This window comes from Garra rufa, chromosome 9 (genome assembly GCF_049309525.1).
Source record: "Garra rufa chromosome 9, GarRuf1.0, whole genome shotgun sequence".
NCBI classification, from domain to species: Eukaryota; Metazoa; Chordata; class Actinopteri; order Cypriniformes; family Cyprinidae; genus Garra; species Garra rufa.
This window is the reverse complement of record NC_133369.1, coordinates 27,096,777-27,122,605: the sequence shown is the minus strand read 5'-3', so window position 1 is coordinate 27,122,605 and position 25,829 is coordinate 27,096,777. Positions and strand designations below refer to the sequence as shown.

Sequence of the window (25,829 nt, the reverse complement as noted above, 5' to 3'; positions counted from 1 at the left end):
TGTGTTATTTTGGAGACGACGCAAGTTTCCAGCATTCAAGAGTTGAGCGCGCATTCGCGTTATTGGATTTTTTTATTCTCCGAGATTTTTCCTTTCAGCACTGTTTTCTACTGAAACCGCCGTGTCCGGTTAATTTTTTGCGTTTTTTCACTTCGCTCTTGGACATCGCTATTTTTGACATTCGTCTGTATTTATAAAAGTTCCAGCAGAAGATCAGCTGTCAACATTTTCTGGAATTACTGGGATTGTATATTTGTATCCATTCTTGACAATCTACAATCAAATGCAACCGGAATGGCTATTATTGTCTAAAATCTTATTTTCATATAACGTTAAAGGTAATTATCAATATTTTTTATATATATATATATATATATATATATATATATATATATATATATATATATATATATATATATTAGATGCTCTGTTGCACGTGAGCGCGCAGGTTTGTCCTCCTCCTCTATCTCTAAAGCAAACACTGCCTTACGTTGCGTGACTTAATAACTTTGTGTGTACTTTTATGGTAATCTAATCCAGTGTTAGTATCTTTGCTGTTTGATTACGAACTAATGCTAATATTTTGTTATTGTTGTTGTTGTTTCCACTATGAATCGTCATGTGATTTATTTCACGGCTAAACACTAGTACTGAATCACTCAAACATCTAGCGGTCAAGGGAGCTCAATCCGGCTGACGTTGGATGATGGCCAGGCCGCTTTCACAGCTCCTTCCCCCGGACCTTCCCTCTGCCGGAGCCAGTCCACAGTTTGGCAACAGTAGCCAGGCAGGAGTCTCACTGAACGGAGGACATTTAAACTCCTCTACGAACTTAAAGTCGCTCCTGCAGCTCCCAGTGAAGGGCGACCAGCGAGGAAAAGACTGTACTGAAATGAAGGGTGAGGAAACGCACCTGCTTCCCTGACACTCAGTGTTTATTATAACGCGCTCCATCTCAACCTTGTGTTTGTTCCCTTTGGAAAGTCTAAGTAGTCACAAGGCCAGTTAGTTTCCTGATTAGTCTGATTACTGATTGTAAAATTTGTGGTTGAACATGTCAAATGATAGGGTCATGTGCAAGCTTACTGTATATCTCAGTGAGCCTCAGATGGGACATCACATGGGACTTAGATGAAGAGATAAACAAGGCCATGCCATTCAGCCACTTAGCTCACTACCCAGGTACTTTGAGGTCAGCTGTTGGCTAAGCCATTTTGTTTACAGGCCTGTGCAATGCACAGCCTAACCACACCGACAGAAGTTTTCCACTGCCAGTGAATACAACATTGTGAATATTGGAAAAGCGTCTGTATGGATTGCTGTCATTGGCATTGTTTTGTACTGACTATCTGGTCAGTGTTAATAGAAATTGCCCTTAAATAGGTAAAAAAAAAAAATCATATTTATAGTTAAACCCAGTGCAGATATTTTTTTTAACTGTATGCCAATGATTGAAGAATTTCGTGTGGTGTGGTTAATTGTTTCTAAGCCTAAGTATTTTTTTGTGACCGCCTGCTGTTTTTTTTTTTTTTTTTTTTGTAGAGAAGGGAATTCAAATTTAAAATGTGTTGCAGTTATATTTAATGGTTTGTTTTTATACAATATAGCTAAACCAGAAATGTCTCATTTCAAACTCTGTTTACTGGTTCTGGTTTCCTCACCAATGCACCGTAAAATGCCTGATTTAGTCTAACTAGTGTTGTTAAGATTTTAGACCCCACCCTAGAGTGTCTCAGACCCCACCTAAATACTTTAAGACGGAAACCTTCAGATTTAAGACCTTAAGACGCCATGTCCGTTTTCACATAGTTTTTAGTATTGCATCGCTCCTGTTGATTAGAAGTGGTTTTACACCAACTAAACTTAACTAGTAACCACTATATTTCAGTCTATCCACCTTTTCCCCCAAGTGACCGATGAGCGGATTCTAATTTCCATTTGGGTGTTTTCGTGTTCTGGTCTCCATAGAAATCCATGTTAAAGCGGGGTAAAAAAGATAAACTGAATTGAAACTTTTTCAATATAACTAAATATTAAAATGTGAGGAGGTTTACCATTTTATAAATCATAATTTGACTAGAAACACCAGAGACCGGAAATGTAAAGCACCGTTCAAGTCAGGCATTCAAAAAAAGGTTCAGAAAAACCAGAGCAGAGCATCATTGTAGTATTGCTTTATTACACTATTGTAATACTGTGTTAAACAATACACGTCATGACTGACGTCACAGCTTTGGTTCAGCCATAATACTGTAGTTTTGTATCGTTTAGCCATTGTTCAGCTGTATTGTAGTTGAACCACAGAGTTCATTAGTGTCGGTGCGGTGTAACATTGTAATCGCTTTACCATGGTTTTTCAGAAAAGTCAAAACGCATCAATCTTTGGCAAGTTTAAAAGAAAATATTTCAAAGGCTCCTCTTTTTGCATTGATGCACTGGGAGCTATTCACCTGTGTTGACATTGCAGAGGTAGTTCTCCCAGAGGGATGTGAAAGTTACTGGGAAGTGTTATTCTGTCCTGAACTACGTAATCTGAGCGCAGACAGAAATATTGCTCGCTTGAAATCTAGAGAAGTCAATATATGTGTTCGTAAGAATGTTTTAAGAGTGTTAAAGGAAACTCGGAGTATTATGACATGTATGGCTTAATTTAATGTAAACAATGTATCTTACTGAAACATGTAGGAGAAAACCCATGAAAGAGTTACGTTATTCAAAAATCCACATCGTTTCATACATATTTTGGACTATGGGGGCGCAATTTATGGCGTGAAATGGTTGAGCTTGGTAAGCCACTGGCGCTAACTGTTGTTATTTTTACCGCAACACAATTCAGAATACCCAACTTGGAAAATAAAATACAGCTACAGTGACCACAGCTGCTTACAGGTAAACGTAGGCTCAAACCAAATGGTGTATAGATTTGTTTTAGATTTTTTTTTTTTCTTACAAGGATCGAGTGAAATCCGCAATGAGAAACTCCCTCAGTGGCCAAGGCGTCATGACAAGCGTCTCTTGTCTCTGTCAATTGTAAGCTCTTTCAGTAGCTGTGGTCTACTAAAAGCCTCAAAGGCATCAGGGCTAAAGTGAAGAGAGCAATGACGCTGGTTTTTAGTAAGTTTTATTCATAAAGCAGTGAAGACTTGCATCACTTCTCTTGTTGCCCTTCGCCTAAAAATTACATTTAAAATCCGCATAATATGACATTGTATCACTACTTTATTTTCCGAGTTGTGTTGCGGTTAAAAAGCAACAGGTAGCACCCATAGCTCACCAAGCGCAACCATTCACGTCATCGAAATAATGGCACCCCCCATAGTCCAAAATGTGTATAAAACGATGTGGATTTTTAAATAACATAAGTCTTTTATGGATTTTCCGTTACTATTTCAGTAAGAAACATAATTTTCTTTATAATAGGCCAAACAAGTTTTAATACCCTTTAGTTAGTTTTAATATCATTTAGTTCCCTTTAAATTAAAAGTGTAATAATATAGTTGTGTTTTATTTTATTTCTCACAGGTAAGGACAGATTGGATATCGATGAAGACTCTCTCGGCCGTTGTCCTCTGCGCAACGGCTGCAGCAATGGACTAGTAGACAGCAACGGCGCAGGCACAGGCAGCTTCTCTAATGGCAACAACAATTCCTTCCTGGGCCCGTTGCTATGGGAACGAACATTGCCTTGTGATGGCGGGTTGTTCCAGTTGCAGTACATGGATCTCGAGGAGTTTCTGACGGAGAACGGGATGAGCAGCATGCACAGTACCTCCAACTCCACATCGGCTCAGATACCCTCACAAAGCTCGCAGTCCGCCGTCCCCAACCAGGGCTCCCAGTGCCTCCCCACCTCGCCCCCACACTGCTCCTCATCCTCTTCGCCGACAGCCACCACCGCCTCTTCCTCGCCCTCTCTGCTCGGGCTGGACATGCACACGCCGCAAAGCATGATGGGAACAGGAGACTGCTTACATGGTGAGTGTGCTTTGGCAGTTCAGAGATTTAGCTAGCTGTGAAAGATAAGCTAGAGAGGATGTTAGAAACCCGCGAGACGAGCGGTCTGGAGCTGTTGAGATGAAGAAAGGAAGCGCTGTGGGCCGAAAATGAGGTCTTCACAGTACAAACACTTCCTCCATTTTGCTTACAAAAAAATTCCCCAGGATTTCAGACCGTTTGCAAGTCGTATAAAGCACCAGACTGTCCCTTGGGTGTGTGTTACTGTGTAGTTTCAGAGTATTAATGGCTTGGGTGTGTGTGTTGTTATGAGTGTGTATAGATGCTCATGGTGTGTGTTTGTAGACTTCACTGTCAAGAGGTTTGGGCGGTTTTTGGGAGTGAGTGTTGCAGGGTGTGCGGCTGTTTGCAAAGAAGTGAGTTGTGTTTTATAGGTGCGTGTTAACATAAGTATTTACTTGAGTAACGGGCTGTTTAAAACACGAGTGTGTTGTTTAAAAAGAATGGGCCAGTTGGAAATGTACAAAAAAGAAATCTGCAATCAGACTGGCAGAAATGACAAAAGGGGTATACAAGGGATGACAGCAAGTGAAAAGAGAGGAAAAGATTTTGATATAGAGCTGAGAATAAGTCTGCCGGTAAGTAAACAGTGAGAGACGCGCAGGTGAGCCGGGAGCAAAGAATGAAAGGCACAGACGGCGTGTGTGCGTTTGTGCTCGCATGTTTTTAAATCTCTTCCTCTCCTCACACGCTCGGTCCATGTGCGCTCGCTCGATCACGTGCCGAGGCCGAGGCAGGCAGAGTGAGAGCGAGGACGGGGGAGGGGCCGAGGAGAGGAGGTATGTGTGGGCGTGTGTGTGAGTAACAGACAGGGAGAGATTGAACGATCGAGATGGAATGACTCAGTGGGACTTGATACTGTACTTCCGATTAGATGTTTGTTTACATTTCTGGAGTAGTTGAAGAAAGAGAGAAAGAGAGATTAAAAGTGCTACTGGTAAATATTTGCAATGTTCTATGTGATTAAAAAGCACATGCAGAAGCCATCACATATTTGCACAGATTTTATCAAGCTGTTTTCAAAAAAAAAATGTGCCTGTGTCAGTGCATGTGCCTCAGTGGATAGTAAAGTGAGGATCACTGCCAAAAGGGGTTAATTTTAATCTTAAGGGCACTTCACAGATTTAGATTAGGTTTATGGCTCACTACATAGATTTTTAAATCATATCAACAGCAGTTTTGTTGCGCTGTCATGACAGGGTTCACTTTAGCCGTGTAAAGAAATAATGCATTAGATTAAACTTGTTTTTTTCCCCCCGCAGTATTAATTCTATTTATTTTATTAAACATTTTTAAATAGTTAAATGTTTTTCTTATCACTGATCAATTTTGGATATTGGTATAAAAGAGTATATATATGTTAACCAATGTTTTATATATTTAATGTATTTTTTTTACCGCTGTACTTTTTGTATAATCATAAATTGGCAAAGTATTTTTTAGTGAGGCTTAAAATTGGCTAATGTAGGGGGAAAAAACTTAATTCAAGATATATTCTTTGAAAACAAGTCTTTTCTTCTTAATTTAATTGATCTTAAAATGTATTAATAAAAAATAATAATAATAAATAAAATATTATAAAAAAGTGTGTTTTTTTTAACACTGTCTTTGTGTTTAATCATAAATTGCAAAAAAAGTATTTTTTGTCAGGCTTTTAAATGGCCAATGTAGAAAAAATGCAATAATCTTAATTAAAAATAAATTATAATAACTAATTATAATATAATTTCTTTAAATAATTGTATTATTATTATTATTATTATTATTATTATTATTATTATTATTATATTAAATTATTTGTATATTATTTTTATAGTATTTTTAGTTACTTTTTTATATAATTAATTGTATATTGTAATATTAAAACTTTATAATAATAAATTATTATATAAATGATACATTATTTATATATATATATATATATATATATATATATATATATATATATATATATATATATATAATGTGTGTGTGTGTGTATTAATTTTTTTAGTCTAATTTTGTTATTATTAGTTTTTTTTATTTTTATATTAATTTTATAATGTTTATTTACTTTTTAAATAATATTGTAATATTAAAACTTTAATATTTTACATAATTACTTTTTTTTGTATTTTTTTGTTTTTAAATGAGGTGAAAAATTGGCCAATGTATAAAAAATATTCTTTAAAAAATGTTGAAAAAGTCTTAAAAGCTCACATCTTTACATATATTTGTATATTTTACATATACAATTAATTTGATTATTTCACTTATGTGTTTCTTTTGTACTGTGATCATTGTATTGGGTTCTAAGTTAAGTGGTTTTTTTTTGTTTTTTTGTTTTTTTGTAAATGAGAGGGAAAAATAACATGGTAAAAAATTACAATGCATACATAAAAGCATAAATAAATGAAAAAAAAAAAATAGTTGGCTTGCATTAGCAAAAATTCACTATCAAGTTGTTAGAGGAGTAAAACCAGTTAATTATTCTGAGCTACAGAGCTTAGGGTAGAAATATTGGAAAGTGGAAAAACAAGTGAAGGATTAATGGATTGAGTTGTTGTCTGCTGCCTGTTACTGCCCCCTTGTGGGTCTTCTAGGTCATGTTTTAAGAGCCTCATCATTCTGAATGCATGCACAAGCAGCGTGACTAAAAAGCATCCACTTTGTGTTTATACCATCAGGCACTCCGCCAGGCAGCTTGGAGCCGACGCCCTCACCTTCTTCCACCACATGTCCACCACTCCCTACTCCACCCGTCGCTAACTGCAATGACATGTTGGCGCCGTTCGACCCTGATCCCGCGGACGTTGCGCTGTCGAGTGTGCCTGGACAGGAGGCCTTTGACCCCCGCAGGCATCGGTTCAGTGAGGAAGAGCTCAAACCTCAGCCTATGATTAAAAAGGCTCGCAAGATGCTGGTCCCTGATGACCTGAAGGTGAGTAGCTCAACACAGCAGCATGTTAAGGACATCACTCACATCATTTATTAGAAACACTTAGCATGGTGAAACATAAAGGAGATCTTTACAGAATTATAAGTGGAGCATGTGGCTTCATCATGTGCCTTCATCAAATGAACATGTGAATTTTGTGAAACATGTGCATTTTGGTTAAAGCTCTAAATAGTGAACAGTCAATATTATTGTGCAGCTGTCTGAGCTTCACTAGTCATCTATCACTGTGTAGAAATTTCTTACTGATTATCTTGGCAAAGATTTATAATTAGTTTGTTTTTGTCCTGCACATTCTTACACTACCAGTCAAAAGTTTTTTTTTATGTCTTTTTAAAGTCTCTTTTGCTCACCAAGCCTGCAATTATTTGATCCAAAGTACAGCAAAAACAGTAAAAATCTGAAATATATTTTACTATCTAATATAACTGTTTTCTATTTAAATATATTTTAAAATGTAATTATTCCTGTGGTTTCAAAGCTGAATTTTAGCATCATTACTCCAGTCTTCAGTGTCACATGATCCTTCAGAAATCGCTCTAATATTCTGTTTTGCAACATTTATTATTATTACTAATTATTATTATTATTATTATTATTATTACTATGTTAAAAAAAGTTAAGTAGATTTTTTTCAGGTTTCTTTAATGAATAAAAAGTTCAAAAGTACAGCATTTTTGGAAATAAAAATAAATCTTTAGTAACATTATAAATATCTTTATTATCACTTTAAATTGATCAATTTAAAGCACACTTGCTAAATAAAAGTATTTCTGTAATTTCTTTAATTTTTAACTTTTCATTTGAATCATTTACATTTTTTAATTTGATTAGTTATTTTTTTTGCTCTTGTCATTTTTTATATATTTTTTTATATTTCTATTTAGGTTTTTCAATTGATATTGCTTTTATTTAGTTTCAATTTTAGTAATTTTAGCATTTTAGTTTCCAAGGCAAACTTTTATTCGTTTATTTATTTTTAATAATAATAACTAATAATATGTATTATTATTATTTTATTTAATTTATGTCAACTTTATTTTAATTAAAGACAGTTTTTAGTTTTTAACACTGGTCCAAAACAACACGGGACCCAGTTGATTTTACTTTTTCTTTTTTTTTTGGTAAATATAGGAATTAAAATGATAGTTTACACAAAAATGAAAATGGACATCATTTACTTACTCTAATGTCATTCTAAACTTATGTAACTGGATCTATGAAACACAAAAGAAATTGTTTTTAAGAATGTTTCCACAGTATTTTGTGCACAGTTGAGTCAAAGCAATGCTATTTTAGTTTTACATTATAGTATTTATAATTGTTTTTAATTAGCTCTTATTTTTAATTAAACTGACTCAAAGCTTTTGAATGGTATAGTGCTCAAAAAAAAGTGTTTACAGAATGTTACAAAAGCTTTTTATTTCAAATAAATGCTGATCTTTGAATTCATCAAAGAATCATGACAACATTTTACTCAACTTTTAAATATTATCGGCATATAATAATGATTTCTGAAGGATCAGATGAGAATGAAAACTGAAGTAATGATGCTGAAAATTAAGCTTTGGTCACAGGAATAAATTACATTTTAAAATATATTCAAATACTAAGCAGTTATTTTAAATAGTAAACATATTTCATAATATTACTGCTATTTTGGATCAAATAAATGCAGTCTTGGTGAGCAGAAGAGGCTTCTTTTAAAAACATTACAAATCTTACTGTTCAAAAACTTTTGACTGGTAGTGTAGATATCAGCTGGAAAATTCCGCCCTCGTTTTGTTCAACCGGTCTGATATTCTTTATGCTTCTATGCAAATTCAGTAATGCAGATAGCAAGCTTGTTTGCATCAGTACAGACAGTGACACTGTATCATTGCCATTTACTGATAACAGTAGATTTCAAAACGAAGATATGAAAAACTAAAGTTATAATTGGTTTCCGAGACGCATTACTAGCATAGTTTTGGAATTCTGAAGTATCAGACAGTGATTCATACAACATGTCACATTGACATCATTGGGGAATAAGTGGTAGCAAAGCTTATCATATCTCAAGACTAAGGCAGATGTCTTGGAAACCGAGGTTCTCAGATATGTCAGCTTTTTTGTGACAAAGGGCACAGCAGTCAAAAGGGGGAATTCCTCTGTAATCACAATGACCTCTCCTCTGGGAACAAATGGATGTTTTGAATACTTGGAAAGGAAGCAACATTTTTATTAATCAGTTTTTTTTTTTTTATGTAGGAGTTGAAGGGATAGTTTACCTAAAAATGAGAATTGACATCATTTGCTTACTCCCATGTCATTCTAAACCTATGCAACTGGATCTGTGGAACACAAAAGATTTTTGAAGAATGTTTTTGTGCACATTAAAGGGGCTATATGCAACTTTTTCCCCAAAATAAACGTAACAATAGCCTTTTTATTTGACCATTTATGCCTCAAACATCTCCTGATGAGCATACTGACACCTTGTCAGCTCACAGTGGGTGCACCTATAAGCCTGTTTCCTATTTTTCCTATTTTCTGTCGGGTCGGATTTTTCGCGCGCTGTGTGCGGATGTGACGTCAAGCGCGTTCATGTTAAACGTTTCAGATCATTCTGCCACCACCGCTAGTTAGCAATTAGCCTACTATTGCAAACAAACTTAGTTTCTCAAACAGTATATGTATTTGACTGTTCTTACCTCTGTAAACATAATGTTGACTTCTTTGCAGCGGATGACTTGTGAAGTTTGCACATACAAGCGCGCTCTGCAAGAAGAAAGGAAGAGCATTTCCGTTTTTTGGCCACAGGTGTCAGTCGCGAGTTTAAATTTCAGAAAATTGCATATAGCCCCTTTAAATTATAGTATTTATAACATTTTTATTTTTGTATTTTCAGTTTTCAATATTCATCTTTTTTCATTTGAATTATTCTTACTTTTTTTTCAATTGAATCAGCTTTATTTCAATTAATGAAAGGTGTTTTTTTCTACGAACTGTTTTAGTTTCATTTTTTTTTTTTTTTGTAAATATAGGAGGTAAAAGTTTAGTTTATCCAAAAATGAAAATTGACGTCATTTACTTACCCTCATGTCATTCTAAACCTTTGGAACTAAATCTGTGGAACACAAACAAAGATGGAGTCAAAGCAATGTTATTTTAGTATTATATTGTAGAATTTATCAATTTTTTCAATTTGCTTTTATTTTTATATTTTCAGTTTTTAGTTTTCAATTTTTATTTTTTAATTTAATTTAAATTTTTACATTTGAGTTATTTTTGTGCTCTTGTCATTTTTATTAGTTTTTGTTAAAAAATATATCTGTGTAGGTTTTTAAATGTATATAGCTGTATTTTATTTATTCATTTATTTATTTAGTTTCAATTTGAGTAATTTTAGCACTTATTTCAGTTAGTTGTCAAAGCAAACTTTTTTAATAAAATTTTTTTTGTCTAATATTTATTATTTATTTATTTATTTTTACACCAGCTTTAATTAAATATATATATATTTTTTTTGTTTTTGTTGTTGTTGTTTTTTACGAAAACTGTTTTAGTTTTTAACATTGGTTCAAAACAACACTGGACTCAGTTGACTTTACTTTTTTTATAGTATTTATCAATTCTTTAAATTAGCTCTTATTTTTATGTATATTTTTTGTTTTAATTACATTTTATCAGCTTGCGAGTTATTTTATGTCCTTTTGTTATTTTTATTAGTTTTTAATAAATATTTCTATTTAACTTTCCTAAAATTTATACATCTTTTTATTTTTAATTTTTTTAAAGCTTTATTTTAAAAATTAAAAGCTACTTTAAGAAAACCGTTTTAGTTTTTAACACTATTCCAAAACAACACTTGACCCAGTTGACTTTAAATGTTTTTTTTTTTTTGTCCATACAATGAGACATTTTTCAAATTATCTTTGTTCCACAGAATTTCCATTTTGTCTGAACTTGTAAAAAGTAAATAGACTAGAAGAGGTAACACTTTACAATAAGGTTTCATTAGATAACATTAGTTAACTACCTCAGTTAACATGAACTAAGAATGAAAAATACTTAGCATTTTTAAACTTATTTAATTTCAGCATTTACTAATGCATTATTAAAATCACAAGTTGTTTTTTAACATCAGTTAATGCACTTTGAACTGACATTAACTAACAACGGACAACTATTTTTATTAACTAACGTCAACAAAGATTAATAAATAATGTAATAAATGTATTGTTAATTGCTTGTTCATGTTAATACATGAACTAAAGTTAACAAATGACACCTTATTGTAAAGTGTTACCCTAGAAGAAAGTAACTATATGGTCATGGTTGATGTATACTAAAATAATTTTGTATTTTGTAAAATGAAACACAGAAATTATATCCTGAGATTATCATGCCAGTCAGATTTATGAGAATGCACGATTTGCAACTGGTTTTCTCATGACATTTAATTTACTGGTTCTCACTACTACTGACAGTGTGGTGTAAACCACAACCCTGCGTCTGGCACTTTGAGGAAAGCCACTCAACCACAACAGCACTTTGTGTGCAGTCAAATCTCAGTCGTTTCTCACTGGAATGTCACTCAAAGTTGCTAAAAAGACTCAAACAGTCTTCCCAAACAACACACAAATCTCAGTCACTCATCTGGCAAAGCTTCCCACCTACAACTGTGTTCTAACACGCTCTTTTTTTTCCCTTCTTTTTAAGGATGAGAAGTATTGGAGTCGCCGTTGTAAGAACAACGAAGCCGCAAAGCGTTCACGCGACGCTCGCCGACTGAAGGAGAACCAGATCTCGGTGCGCGCCGCCTTCCTCGAGCGCGAGAACGCCGCACTCAGACAGGAAGTAGCCGACATGCGCAAAGAGCTCGGCCGTTGTCGTAACATCCTGAACAAATACGAGAGCCATCACTTGGATCAATAAGGAAACGAACAGAAAGTGTTATGAGATGATGGATGGATTGAGAACGCAATGAATGTTTTTACGATGGATGAAAGACATGGAAGTGCATCGGATATTTGACATGATGTATGAAGACGGCACAAGAGCTCGAGTTTTAAACTGGAGTGAGAGAGAGCATGTCACCTCTCTTAAACTTTTTTTCGTTTGTTCGTTTGTTTTCCAGTAGGTACCATGGCAAGATTTTAATTATGGAGAGAATTGTATATTTTTATATAATAGAAATATGCTTAATGGGGAAAGGAAAATTTTGAAAATAATTTTTGTATATTTTCTATATCTTTTGGAGGGCTGTAAAGTAATGGTAGAGGGAACTGGTTGAGGTATAACTGTAACATAAAATCAGGTTCACGTGGTATTTTTGAAGCAAACTTTTGATCTTGTGAAGGATAAACATGAGGGGCGGATTTAAGCCCGGACAAAAATTTAGGAGCTATCTTTCTAGAGAAATTCAGCTGTAAAATACTGAGAGAAAAAAATCTACATTTAAATTTGTATAGAAATGTTAATATAGATTTATTCAAGCACTTAAGTTGACCGGGAATGACAGGTGCATCTCAACTCTTTGGGGAAGAACATTGTTTATCAGTCTACTGCTGATATTTATTTGTCATTCTCAAAGGAAACGGAACATGTTATGACGGTAAGAAGATGGTAAAGAAAGACATGCATTAATTATCCCATTTTATCTGCATTTTTTGTGTTATTTCATTTATTGGTGAACTCAGTAGGATTCTTTCTCTTCTTAAAGTCGGTATCTCTTGTCTACAATGTACTCATCTTTTTATAGGAATCTGACTCGCAGTTGGAAACAAAAAAACACTTTTTAGCAGCAGCATACATCCACAATGTGCAGATCTTAAGTGAACTTGCAGAGGCTGTTCTTGCTGTGCAAAAACACAAATTGGACCTCTATGGGACGCGACTCTCATCGGATTGTATAGAATGATTTATTGTATTGGACGCACAGGAATTTGCATTTCAAAACAGGTCGACATGCTTTTGCACCTGTATATGCACTTACTTTTATTGGAACAATATTGCATTTTTACAACCGGTGTCAGTACAAATCTTTCGAAATCTATTCGTTTTGTGGTTCCTTGTTATTTCTCTGGTCATGTCTGTTTCTTTCCTTAACGACCATTAAAGTAACTTCGCTTATTATGAATTTATTATTGATCTGATCATTATTACTATTGTTGTTAATACTACAAATGAATTATTTTTGTTGTTTTATTTCCTTGATATTGTCTATTTTAATGCAAGTCTCCTCTCAGCGGTGGAGTTTTCGTCATTTCCTGTTTGTTATAGCGTTCATCGTCGACAGCCAGGTCAATTTGTGTGTCAGAGGAATGCTGGGAAAACCCTTGGTGATCATAAACTCTGCTTCCCCCGAAATAAATGGATTTATTTTCTTTTTATTTCTGTACACTAGCATTACAAAGACCCATCATACCATTTGCGCTGTCTTTTTCTTTTGTTGTGCATGTAGGTGTTAAAGCGAACTGCCTTTTTTGCCCGGTAATTTGCCTACTCAGTAACCATATACTTTTGCAGATGGATTTTGGGTAATGTAGTCCTTACTTTTCTGCACTTCCACATGTGGATGAACATTTTGTGTTGTGACTGTTTTTATTTTTTTGATGTACAAATGCCCTAATGCATCAGTGTTACCCACACTGCACCTAGCCAAAGTAATGCAGGGGAATGTAGTCTTTTTTTTCTCCAAGACCACAAATAAACTATTGTTCTTACTCACTAAACACTAAGGTTGATTATTTTGCATGTCATGTGTGCCTATTCTGTGTGCTACCACATGTGGTATCTTCTTCCACTTCCTTGGATGATGCATGTTCTCCTTGAATTTTACACACAATGAAGGAAGCACAATAATACAGATGTTGCTAGTGAAAACCTCTATTCTTTTCAGCTCACGTGTTCATGGGTAGTTTTATTTGTTTAAAAATGACTATATGGCTGGCTTCAAAAATAAACCCAAAATTGGTTGGAAATTAAAAATCAGACATATAATTACTAGGGGCATCAGCAATAATCAAACAGTGAACATTTATTAATAAGCCATTTAAAAAATGTTCATTTATTTATCCCAAGCTATTTTGGGTTTATTTTAAGCAAGAAATATGCACTGTAAAAAGTTTTCACCAGTTTCAACTTAAAAACCTAAGTTTAGCAGCTGCATTAAAATGAAGTCATTTCAACTCACAAGTTAAATCAAATCATTTTTATTATAAGTTAAAATGACTTGTAGTTTTAAGCTGATTTAACTTAAAATTTTAAGGCAGCTGCTGAACTTAGGTTTTTAAGTTGAATCTGGTGAAAACGTTTTACAGTGTAGTCATTTGAAGCAATAGTTGAGTTAAATCTACCCAGAAGGTTTTAACCAAGTGCTGGATTGTTTTTAACCCAGAATTTGTAAAACTGTAAGTAAATAAATATAAACTCATAGGCCTACACAAATTGGGTAGAAATGTATTTGTGAATAAAATGATAAAGCATAAAATACAAACCAAAAATTATTCAGACACCATATATCATTTTTGACATTTTACTAGTGGGTGCAGGACACTATAGTTCATTTATGTAAGTGAGGATAGCAAATTAAAGTAAACTGTGACATATTATACTCAAAAATTCTTTATACAGTGAACTACCAGTAAAGCTGATAAAAATTTGACCTGACCATGTTTTGTTACATACCTTTCTATCAAAGTTAACATTATCAAGATACATTTGTTCTGACACAGTTCTTGTCATGTTTTATTACCAATTTATAAACTATTATTACTGAATTAACTGTAATAATGTGAGAAATGTTAAAGAATTTGTGGAAAAGTGATTTATTGCAACAGTGTAATAGATAATAAAATATGAATAACGTCTCAGGCTGCATCCCTCTTGCACATTGTGGCCGAAGCACCAGTAGATGTTTGGGATTGTTTATGACTGTTTATGATGTTCTCCTTTCACTCAGAGGAATATAATGTGCTGACATTTTTGTACAGAATGTTTGCGGATCAACCTACACTGTAAAAATGAAAAGATGCTCAAGGCACTATTTTGATTCCTTCGATTTCCGCAGAAGCAGAACCCAGTGATTCCCAGCTAGGAACTGAGACGGCTTAAAATGATTTTAAATAAGACTATGCTTTAAAATATGCTTAAAAAAGCTAAAGTGTCACATGACATTCTTCTCTTTTTAATTTGTTCCTTCAACTGTTACATTTATTTAAGAATCAGGGTTCTCACGTCTTTAGCCCTATTCGGACGTTAATAGTTTGTCATGTGGTCGTCTCTTAAAATAAATTTACTGTGTTATGTAGCCTGTTTTATAATATATAATCATATTTATTGATTTAAATCTTCTGTTTTTTTAAAATAGGAAAATAAACATGCTAGTTTAATTATACGCAATAGTTTATATACACCTTGCAGAATCAACAAAATGTTAACTATTTGACCAAAATAAGAGGGATCATACAAAATGCATGTTATTTTTTATTTAGTACTGACCTGAATAAGATATTTCACATAAAAGACATTTACATATAGTCCACAAGAGAAAATAATAGTTAAATTTATAAAAATGACCCCGTTCAAAAGTTTACATACACTTGATTTTGAATGATCCTTTGGTTTTTCAGCATTTTTGTGTATTTGAACTCTTTCCAATAATGACTGTATGATTTTGAGACCAGTCTTTTCACACCGAGGACAACTGAGGGACTCATATGCAACTATTACAGAAGGTTCAAACGCTCACTGATGCTCCAGAAGGAAACCCGATGCATTAAGACCCGGGGGGTGAAAACTTTTAAACAGAATGTAGATGTGTACATTTCTTATTTTGCCTAAATATCATAATTTATTCATTTAGTACTGCCCTTCAGAAGCTACAGAAGATACTTACATGTTTCCCAGAAGAAAAAATATGGCAAATTTATTCTGATTTTTTAAATTCAAAAAGTTTTCACCCCCCAATTTCCACCCCCGATTTCTTCTGTAAACTCAGAGATGTGGATTCAAATGGCAGTTAAATTACCACACGACTTTGGGGTTTATCAAAAAACAGCAGGTAATTCGACCAGGGATTTTTACGCAGGTGGTGAGAGATTAAACACCGGCATTCTGGATTCGGACATCCCCATGAGAAACAATTACAGTCCAAATAGGGCTTTTGAAAACCTGGAATTTATTTGATTAAATTTTTTTTAAGCTGTGATTTCTAGACCTAAGAAAGTCATGGAAATTAACAAAATATTTAAAGGGCATTTATAACTAATATAATTTTTTAGTTTGGTCACACTAAAATAACTGAAATAACTGAAATAATCAGAACTGAAAAGTCATGTAAATTCATTGGTTATAAAAAGTGTAAACCCTGAAGAACATTCAGTTACTGAAACCTCGAAAATTACAGAATTTAATAATTTTCATTATTTAGAATTATTTGAGTTAATTTAGCTCTTTTTTTTTATTCTAAACATGATTTATATTATTCGTGTAAATATTTAAACCATTTTTAGTTTCTGTTAATGAAAAAGTTTGACAGTGAGATGAAGTACACTCTTAAAAATAAAGGTTCCAAAAGGGTGTTTTTGCAGGGATGCCACAGAAGAACCATTTTGTTCCCCAAAGAACCTTTTAGTGAACAGTTCCTAAAAGAACCATTTTGAAGAATGTTTGAAAAATCTAAAGAACCTTTTTCGACTATGAAGAACCTTTTCTGCATTTGAAAGGTTCCATGGATGTTCAAGGTTCTTCATGGAACCATCAATGCCAATAAAGAGCCTTTATTTTTAAGAGTGTACGAGGCCTTCAAATATTGTCATTGACAATGGCAGCCCTTGATCAGACTGCTGTTCTCAAACCCATTGTCTGGCCATCTGAAAAATCATACTCAAGGAAGATCAACTAATATTTCAACTACCTCAAAGGAGAGGCTTAGGAGATATTGCTTGAAATCACGGGTCCCTTTTGTTTGTATTTTCTGAAAAAGTTCCTCAAGGTTCTTCAATAGTTTCTACTGGTGTAGTAATCTGAGAAACCCCAGATATTTGTCCTTGAATTTTACAGTATAATTTATTGTCCAGGTGTCCCCTAAGCACCTGAAGACTTGTATCATCTCAGTGTCCTCACCCTGGATATGAAACCAGGAACAGAACAAAAAAAAAAAAAAAAAATCAACATTAGTACATTTTATGAAGGCCTCAGTGAAGTGTTAAAGTGACCCCTCCTATCTTCCAAAGACATTCATTCTTAATATTGAGCATCTTCCTGACCAGTAAACATTAGTTTATAGAAAATTAACATAAGATTGTAGATGTATGTTACTTCTTAAAACAGTGAGATGAAGACGTATGTTTGACGAATGAGTGTGACATTCATCAAAAGGGTGAGATCTAGAGATAAATCAGTGAATAAGATTGTTTGTTGGTATAGCTGGTGGCTCTGTGGAAGCACAGTCACGTTTATCTGTCAACATGTGTGTTTGCTCTTGCTAAGGAAGCAGGTTCCTTGCTGTCTCAGGATGCTGAGTTTAACTGTGGCGTGTTGAGAAGAGTCTGTATCAGGCGGGTCCCTGTATTCAACTTGGCACGGTGTGTTTGTATGTGGAGAAGAGTGTATCCACGAGGCCTGTCATTTGATTGTGGGGGTGAGTGTTTGCGCTCATTTGGCATCAATGGAATTGGGTGAAAGGTCTTTTTTCTGCGGAATTCTACCCAGCATTCAAACACTCAATCTGATCCAGATGTGTGTTCTTGCATGTACGGCGACTCCACTCCTCCCTCGCCATCACACCATCACAAAACCCCCTCCTCCAGACTCTCCCCCATCTTTATATCCCCTCTCCTGTCTCGCTACCTCTTTCATAACCTCTGCAGTGAGTGTCAGGGAAAGATGGAGCGATCTCTGCTTGCGTCTCTTCTGTGTGTGTGGGCCCTCAGCAGCCTGTCTGCAGCATCAGGTGAGCGCGTTTGTGTGCGTGGGTGTCTGAGTAAAAAAAAAGAAAGGATTATGGGTAGCTTTTCAAGCAGATTTTTTTTTTTAAATGAGTTGATAATGAATAATGAATGAATGAGAGATTATATGTGACCCTGGACCACAAAACCAGCCATAAGGATCAATTTTACAATGTATAAATTATCTGAAAGCTGAATTAGTAAGCTTTTCATTGATGTATGGTTTGTTAGGATAGGACTATATTTAGCCAAGATACAACTATCTGAAAATCTGGAATCTGAGGGTGCAAAAAAATCAAAATACTGAGAAAATCACCTTTAAAGTTGTCCAAATGAAGTTCTTAGCAATGCATAATACTAATCCAAAATTAAGTTTTGATATATTAATGGTAGGACAAAATATCTTAATGGAACATGATCTTTATTTAATATCCTAATGATTTTTTGGCCGATAATTTTGACCCATACAATGTATTATTGGCTATTGCTAAAAATATACTCTTGCTATCTAAGACTGGTTTTGTGGTCCAGGGTCGCATATGGAGTTTTGTAAAAATGTGCAGGCTCAGTATTTATGAATTTTATTAATTTAAAATGCATTTATAGTCATTCTGTTAACCCAAAAAACAGAAATTCTGTCATTTTTGACCTTAGTTCATGTTGCTCCAAATCGGTATGATAAGATATTTTGAAGAATATTTAACTGTTTTTGCCTATACAGTGAAAGTCAACAGTAAAAACAACTTCACTGACTTTCATTGTTTTAAAAAAAATATATATTTTGTATTCTACAAAGAACTGGTAAGTTTTGGAATGACAGAGTAAGTAAATGTTCATTTTTTGCGTAAACTGGCCCTTTACAATCTATGTCCGCTGTTTGATTGTCATTTACAACTTCATTCCCCTCCCTTTCACATATTGCCTTGAGAATCTATTTCTTAGAGCTAGTTTTCCATGAAATTTGGAACACACACGCACATACATATGCAGTGTATCATCTTCTGTTTCAGTTCAAAATCATTGCATAATCATAAATGCATAATCGTGTTAAGCTCTTTTATTCTACTAACGTTCTCTTCTATTATGAGCTTGTAACATTTAAATGTTACATCCTGTTTATGGGTGGGCTACATTTATCACTGTCTGGTTTATGTGGATATGTTGTGTTAAACACCTGGTTCAGTTCAGAGAACACGGTCTTGGGCAGACAGCCAGACATTTAACAGCTTGCACAGATTAAATAGTTAGACATATTAATGTACGTTGTATTTAAAGTGTGTGAGGTTGCTTGCATGTACACTACAGATCAAACGTTTGGAATAATTCTGATTTTTTAGATGTTTTTGAAAGATGTGCTCACCAATACTGCATTAATTTGATAAATAATAATAATAATAATAATAATAATAATAATAATAATAATAATAATAATATTAAAATACTGATATTGTGAGGCGTTGTTACAAATTAAAAGAAGGATCATGTAACACTGAAAACTGCTTTAGTGGCTGCTTAAAATTCAGCTTTTCCATCACAGGAATAAATGTGACCCTGGACCACAAAACCAGTCTTAAGTAGCACGGGTATATTTGTACTAATAGCCAAAAATACATTGTATGGGTCAAAATGATCGATTTTTTGAGTAAAGATCATGTTCCATGAAGATATTTTGTAAATCTCCTATTGCAAATATATCAAAACTTAATTTTTGATTAGTAATATGCATTGCTAAGAAATTCATCTGGACTACTTTAAAGGCAATATTCTCAGTATTTCGATTTTTTTTTTGCACCCTTAGATTCGATTTTCAAATAGTTGTATCTCGGCTAAATATTGTCTATTCTGACAAATCATACACCAATTGAAAGCTTTTTTTATCCTTGGCATGAACAGACTTGACTAAAACACTCACCAACAGCAGGTTACAACATTAATACGCGACAGGGAACCATACAAACAAGGGCTATTTATACTAGACAATGAGGGACATATGACTAGAATCAACCAATGAAAAACAAGGAACAAGACATAGCAACCAAAGACAACCAATCAGAACATGACACATGGAACTAGGGAACCAATGACAGGAATACATGAGGGCAAGGGAAGCAAGACACAACAGCATGATGAAAAGACTACATAATAAAAGACATGAAAACATGAACATGACACAAAACCCCAAAACAAAACCCCATGTTACATATCCCCCCCTCTAAGGGCGGCTCCAGACGCCCTAACACACCACCCAAAACAAAACAAAAACAAAAACCCAAAAAGTCCAGGAGGGTGGTGGAGCAGAGACAGTATATGGGTGAGGGATGGAGGGCCAGGTCCATGGAGGGGAACAGGACTGGGATCTTGGCACACGGCATGGAAGACAAGGCAATGGCATGAATCATGGGAAGGTGGTGGACCTGGACCCTGGGGCAAGGGAGGACCTGGGCAGTGGAGCCGTGGAGGACCTAGACCATGAAGCAGTGGCAGACAGTGGAACCATGGAGGCCCTGGGCTGTGGAGCAATGGCAGACAGTGAAGCACGGGAGGACCTGGGCCGTGGAGCAGTGGCAGACTGTGGAACCGTGGAGGACCTGGGCCATGAAACAGTGGCAGACTGGGAAACAGTGGAGGGCCTGGGGCATGGAGTAATGACAGACCTGGATCATGGAGCAGAGGTGGGCCTGGACAGTGGATCAATGGCAGACAGTGGAGCAGTGGAAGCCATGGCGGTGGAAGCAGAGCAGGAAGCCTTGGTGGTGGAAGCAGAGTAAGAAGCCTTGGCGGAGCAGGCAGAGTAAGAAGCCTTGGCGGAGCAGGCAGAGCAGGAAGCCTTGGCGGTGCAGGCAGAGCAGGAAGCCTTGGCGGTGCAGGCAGAGCAGGGAATTCTGCTATGGACGCCGCCTTGGTAAGAGGCATGGGCGCAGCGGGTTCGTGGACAGACGAGGCTTCCGGATCAGACTCGTAGGCAGATGAGGCCTCTGGAGAACAGTGTGCGGCCCACACACTGAAGATGGCAATGGCCATCACAGGCAGCGCAGTGGATAGAGGGAGGCCCACCAGGCTAGTGGGTGTAGGTGCTAATGGGATGCCAGCAGCTCTTACTGACATCAGTGGTGGGTCCATCACACTGGCAATCATGACATGATGAGGCTCTGAAGGATAAGGTGAGACTTGGCGTGGCTCTGGCAGATCAGACGAGGCATGGCGTGGCTCTGGTATAGGGACCGTGGATTGGCTTGACTCTTGTGTGGCGGCCATCTTGGCTGGGGACTCTGGCGTGGCGGCCATCTTGGCAACAGGCTTAGGGATGGTGGCCATCTTGTGAGCAGACTCTGGAGCGGCAGCCATCTTGTGAGCAGGCTCTGGGATGGCAGCCATGACGGGTGCAGACTCTGGAAGGGCGGCCATCTTGTGAACAGGCTTAGGGATGGCGGCCATGACAGGTGCAGAATCTGGAGCGGCAGCCATCTTGTGAACAGGCTTTGGGATGGCGGCCATGATGGGCGCAGGCATGGCGTGAGCAGGCCCTGGAGCGGCAGGCTTGGCGTGAGCAGGCCCTGGAGCGGCAGGCTTGGTGTGAGCAGGCCCTGGAGCGGCAGGCATGGCGTGAGCAGGCCCTGGAGCGGCAGGCATGGCGTGAGCAGGCCCTGGAGCGGGCCTTGAAGCAGCAGACATGACGTGAGCAGGCCTTGAAGCAGCAGACATGACGTGAGAAGGCCTTGAAGCAGCAGACATGACGTGAGCAGGCCTTGAAGCAGCAGACATGACGTGAGAAGGCCTTGAAGCAGCAGACATGACGTGAGCAGGCCTTGAAGCAGCAGACATGACGTGAGCAGGCATGGCATGAGCAGGCTTAGAAGCAGCAGACATGACGTGAGCAGGCCTTGAAGCAGCAGACATGACGTGAGCAGGCCTTGAAGCAGCAGACATGACGTGAGAAGGCCTTGAAGCAGCAGACATGACGTGAGCAGGCCTTGAAGCAGCAGACATGACGTGAGAAGGCCTTGAAGCAGCAGACATGACGTGAGCAGGCCTTGAAGCAGCAGACATGACGTGACCAGGCATGGCATGAGCAGGCTTAGAAGCAGCAGACATGACGTGAGCAGGCCTTGAAGCAGCAGACATGACGTGAGCAGGCATGGCATGAGCAGGCTTAGAAGCAGCAGACATGACGTGAGCAGGCTTGGGCTTGGCAGATGTGACTTGAACAATTCCAGATGTAACATGAGCAGGGTGATGTGTGAGGGATACTGTGAAATGGTCAGGCTCCTTATCCACAACCCCCACAGTAAAAGTGGAACCCGCCAGCAACAAAGCAAAGTCCATATATTCCTCAAGTGTAGCTGAGCCTTTGTTGTCTGGCATGATTTGATATAATGAGTCCTTAAGTCCGTTGCAAAAAAATCCTTTTAAGGGCAACGTCATTAAAATCTACCAAGTTACATAGCCCACAGAAGTCCTCAACATAGTCCTCAATGGGCCTGTCTCCCTGGCGAAGATGTAGGAGGGCAACTGCTGGGTTCATTGTAGAGGTCGCGTATTCTGTAACAATTAAGTCCACTGAAAGATGAGATGTGATGAGAACCCAAGTGCAGTTTATTGAAACAGTGAAGTAATCCAGAGAACCAAACAAACAAATGATAATCCAAACAATTACTTGACAAACTTGACAGACTTGACTTGACTTGACTTGACTTGAACAAACAGACTTGGCTTGGCATGAACAGACTTGGCTTGGCATGAACAGACTTGACTAAAACACTCACCAACAGCAGGTTACAACCAAGCGGCAACCTCCCGCTCTCTCTATTGAAACCAACACGGAAGTGACTTAAACTGCAATTCATCAACTGGCCGCTAGAGACTGGCTGCAAAAGGGAGTCAGTCCCATTGACTCCCCATGTTAAAATGCCCAACTTTACAGCAGAAAAAAGTATGTTTACAGCCTGGTTTACAGAGCTGCTGTCACCACTGTCGCGCTAGGCGGGCATGGTTTCAGCAACCAGCTCCACCCACGTCCCGCCTTTTTGCCCATTTTTGATTATCCGGGAGTGACGCGCGGTGACGCGATTTCAAGATGGCGACGGCCTAATCCTGCCCACTATAGGCTTCAAAATAGCGCTTCAGAATCCTACGGGTGATGTCACGGATACTACGTCCATATTTTTTACAGTCTATGGTTACAACATTAATACGCGACAGGGAACCATACAAACACAAGGGCTATTTATACTAGACAATGAGGGACATATGACTAGAATCAACCAATGAAAAACAAGGAACAAGACATAGCAACCAAAGACAACCAATCAGAACATGACACATGGAACTAAGGAACCAATGACAGGAATACATGAGGGCAAGGGAAGCAAGACACAACAGCATGATGAAAAGACTACATAATAAAAGACATGAAAACATGAACATGACACAAAACCCCAAAACAAAACCCCATGTTACAATTCCTTAGGGTCTTAATGAAAAGTCTATAACATACGTTGGTTAAAATTTCTCAATGGAAGTGTAAAACAACACCTTTTTACCTTGTCAAAAACAGCTCTGTTCACAGCAAGCTGTTTCGATGCATGCCCCTTTAAATGCTAATGAGCTCTGCTTACCCCGCCCCTCTCTTCCATGTGGCCATGAGCAGTTTTCTGAGAGACTGTAAACTTTAACCGCATTTAGCTGTGAAACTTGATAACTAGCACATTATTCGGAAAAGTGATTTGCAAAGATTAATAAAAAACCCTTATACTCACCACTTCTGTAGGTGAAGCTGGATCACAAATGATTTGTATGAACATAAACGCATTTAGGCAGATCGTGGGGGTGCATTCCCTTCAAAAATGAAAGTAATCCACTGCGTCTTCAGCGGCTCAGATGTCGGGAGGATATGATGACTGTTATGTTCATTATTTCATCCAACAATACACCTCAATCGCTTAGGAGCACGGCCATAGCTAGCTATGAGGTCAATAGACAATAGACAATCTGTAACTTAATTGCTGATAGGAAGATACCACAATCGGTAAAACAAACGCAGTGATCATCGTTAATATCTGAAAGAAATGTATAACACTATCAAAAACAATAGCATAATACAAATCTGTTTGTTACAGAATGAAATAGGCTACTATGCCAAATAACGTTGACGTTACTGGCCAGCAGGAAGACGTCTCATGCTCTTTAGTTAACCCTAAGTCATCAAAAAACATTAATTAAAGCAGTGTTTCTCAACAAAAAGGTTTTGAGTGGGTCGCGGAGTGTGCCGTCAAAGAAACAACAAACGTAATTCTGTTTTTTTTGACGCTAGACTATTATTTTGAAAGACGTGCGTGAAAGCGGTTGACTCTTCTATCAGTCCCTGAGAAAAACGCCTTTTCCTCATTCAGTATCTACGGTCAAATGAGATGTTGTCAAGTTTTATGTCAGTGTCATTATTCTAACGTTATTTTTATAACTTGTTATAAAATTAAAAATTCCCTCACCTAAAAAAAACCCGAACTTTCCAGTCCTGTCAGTCATACTGTGCTCGTTGCGCGCACTTTATTTTCACTGTGTTTTTGTAATGTATTTCTAAATGGCTGTGGTCTCGTCACATACCAACTTATTACCAAAAATTATTTTGGAACTGCTACCTTACCTTTACCTGTTACCTTATAGGCCTACCTCATACAATCATCTACATGTTTGTCTATTTTGAAGTTTGGGCTATATGTAGTGCATTTGTGGGTGTTATTATAGCACAATTCTTAACACCTTACTTCGGACCTCACTAATTTTCAAACCCTGGTTAAGGCCTTGCTTAGGTGACATTCTTGTTTACTTCTGCTCAGGCGTCGAAACAATGGTGGACTGTTCAAAGCTCACTCAGGGTGGGTCTGTGCTAAAAAATGGCTGTGTGAATCAATAGCCATGAGAGGGGCCTGTGCAGAACTATGTCATTGTGCTAGGAATCTCAGAACAGCCTGATCTGAGAAAGTGATTGTTATAATTGGGGATTTAAAAAAAAAGCACTGGGTGGATTTTTGTCATTATATGGTGGTTGTGTTCACACACTGCCAAGAAAAGTACATTTTGCATCCGATGAGCCCTTTAATTATTACTTTTGACCAGTAGTGTATGTGTTTCAGTCCACCTGAATGTAAAAATCTTATCTGTGCTGTCCTATTTATGTACATTTGTAATCTTTCTATGCATGCTTATCTTGCAGTGGATGTGATAGAACAGTGTCCAGAGAGAATACTGGGTAATGAGAGAAGACAAACATGCCCAAAAAAGTGTCAGCAAGATAAAGACTGTGGCAACAAACGTCAGTGTCTCTGTGACGGACAGTGTGGACTCAGCTGTGTTGCCCCAGGTATGAGCTAGAAACCCCATGATGCATCTAAACACATTATAGCAAAACCTAAAAAAGTAAAAAAGGAAATAATCCCAAACAATGACTAAATCTAGGACATTACAAGGCAGTCTTCAGAGTTTTCATGTGATTTTTCTCTGTGAACAGGTCGTACATGTCCATGGCCTCTCCCACCTGGAAAAAATTTTGATATAGCTCTCCTTTCCCCTTCGCCCTCTTTCTCCGCTCTGCTTGAGGTTCACTGTAAGCCTGGGTTCACCATGCATAACGGACTGGACACTACAATACGCCGTTGCCAAGGTGACCGGCAGTGGAGTGGAGATGAACCTGTTTGTACAGGTAGGATGGAGAAAATATTTAAACTGTTAAAGAGAACTCTGGGTATTAAGACTTGTATGGCTTAATATAACATATATGATGTCTCTTTCTAATAATTGTAGAAAACCCATGAAAGATTCATGTTATTTAAAAAATTTTGGACTATGGTGGGCGCCATTATTTTGTTGCCGTGAAATGGTTGCACTCAGTGAGCTACTGACGCTACCTGTTGCTATTTTATCGCAATGCAATTCAGAAAATAAAATAC

General features: G+C 37.0%; 2 protein-coding genes across 3 annotated transcripts in view; both read left to right on the top strand.

The window, feature by feature from the left end:
• The first annotated feature begins 6 nt into the window (after nt 1–6).
• dbpb (D site albumin promoter binding protein b) lies at nt 7–13,668 on the top strand. 2 transcript variants are annotated; one of them, XM_073847025.1, is made up of 5 exons: nt 7–338; nt 672–899; nt 3,523–3,975; nt 6,681–6,934; nt 11,654–13,668. In XM_073847025.1, exons 2-5 carry the CDS (start codon nt 704–706, stop codon nt 11,867–11,869), a joined length of 1,119 nt encoding a protein of 372 aa, XP_073703126.1. In that variant the 5' UTR covers nt 7–338; nt 672–703; the 3' UTR covers nt 11,870–13,668. The 2 variants fall into 2 exon arrangements, with proteins under 2 accessions (XP_073703126.1, XP_073703125.1); XM_073847024.1 differs by having other exon boundaries at nt 649–899.
• A 4,129-nt stretch (nt 13,669–17,797) lies between these two features.
• ntd5 (ntl-dependent gene 5) overlaps nt 17,798–25,829 on the top strand; it is a 15,852-nt gene continuing 7,820 nt past the window's right edge. Inside the window, exons 1-3 of the mRNA XM_073847901.1 lie at nt 17,798–17,891; nt 25,097–25,243; nt 25,391–25,582. Of these exons, the coding sequence (XP_073704002.1) occupies nt 17,825–17,891; nt 25,097–25,243; nt 25,391–25,582 (406 nt within the window). The 5' untranslated portion in view covers nt 17,798–17,824. The remainder of the gene's footprint in view (nt 17,892–25,096; nt 25,244–25,390; nt 25,583–25,829) is intronic.

Coding starts and splice junctions, on each gene's coding strand:
- dbpb (XM_073847025.1), top strand. CDS start 704: ATGATGGCCAGGCCGCTTTCACAGCTCCTTCCCCCGGACCTTCCCTCT. Junction 900..3,522: donor AGACTGTACTGAAATGAAGG/GTGAGGAAACGC, acceptor TATTTCTCACAG/GTAAGGACAGATTGGATATC. Junction 6,935..11,653: donor TGGTCCCTGATGACCTGAAG/GTGAGTAGCTCA, acceptor CTTCTTTTTAAG/GATGAGAAGTATTGGAGTCG.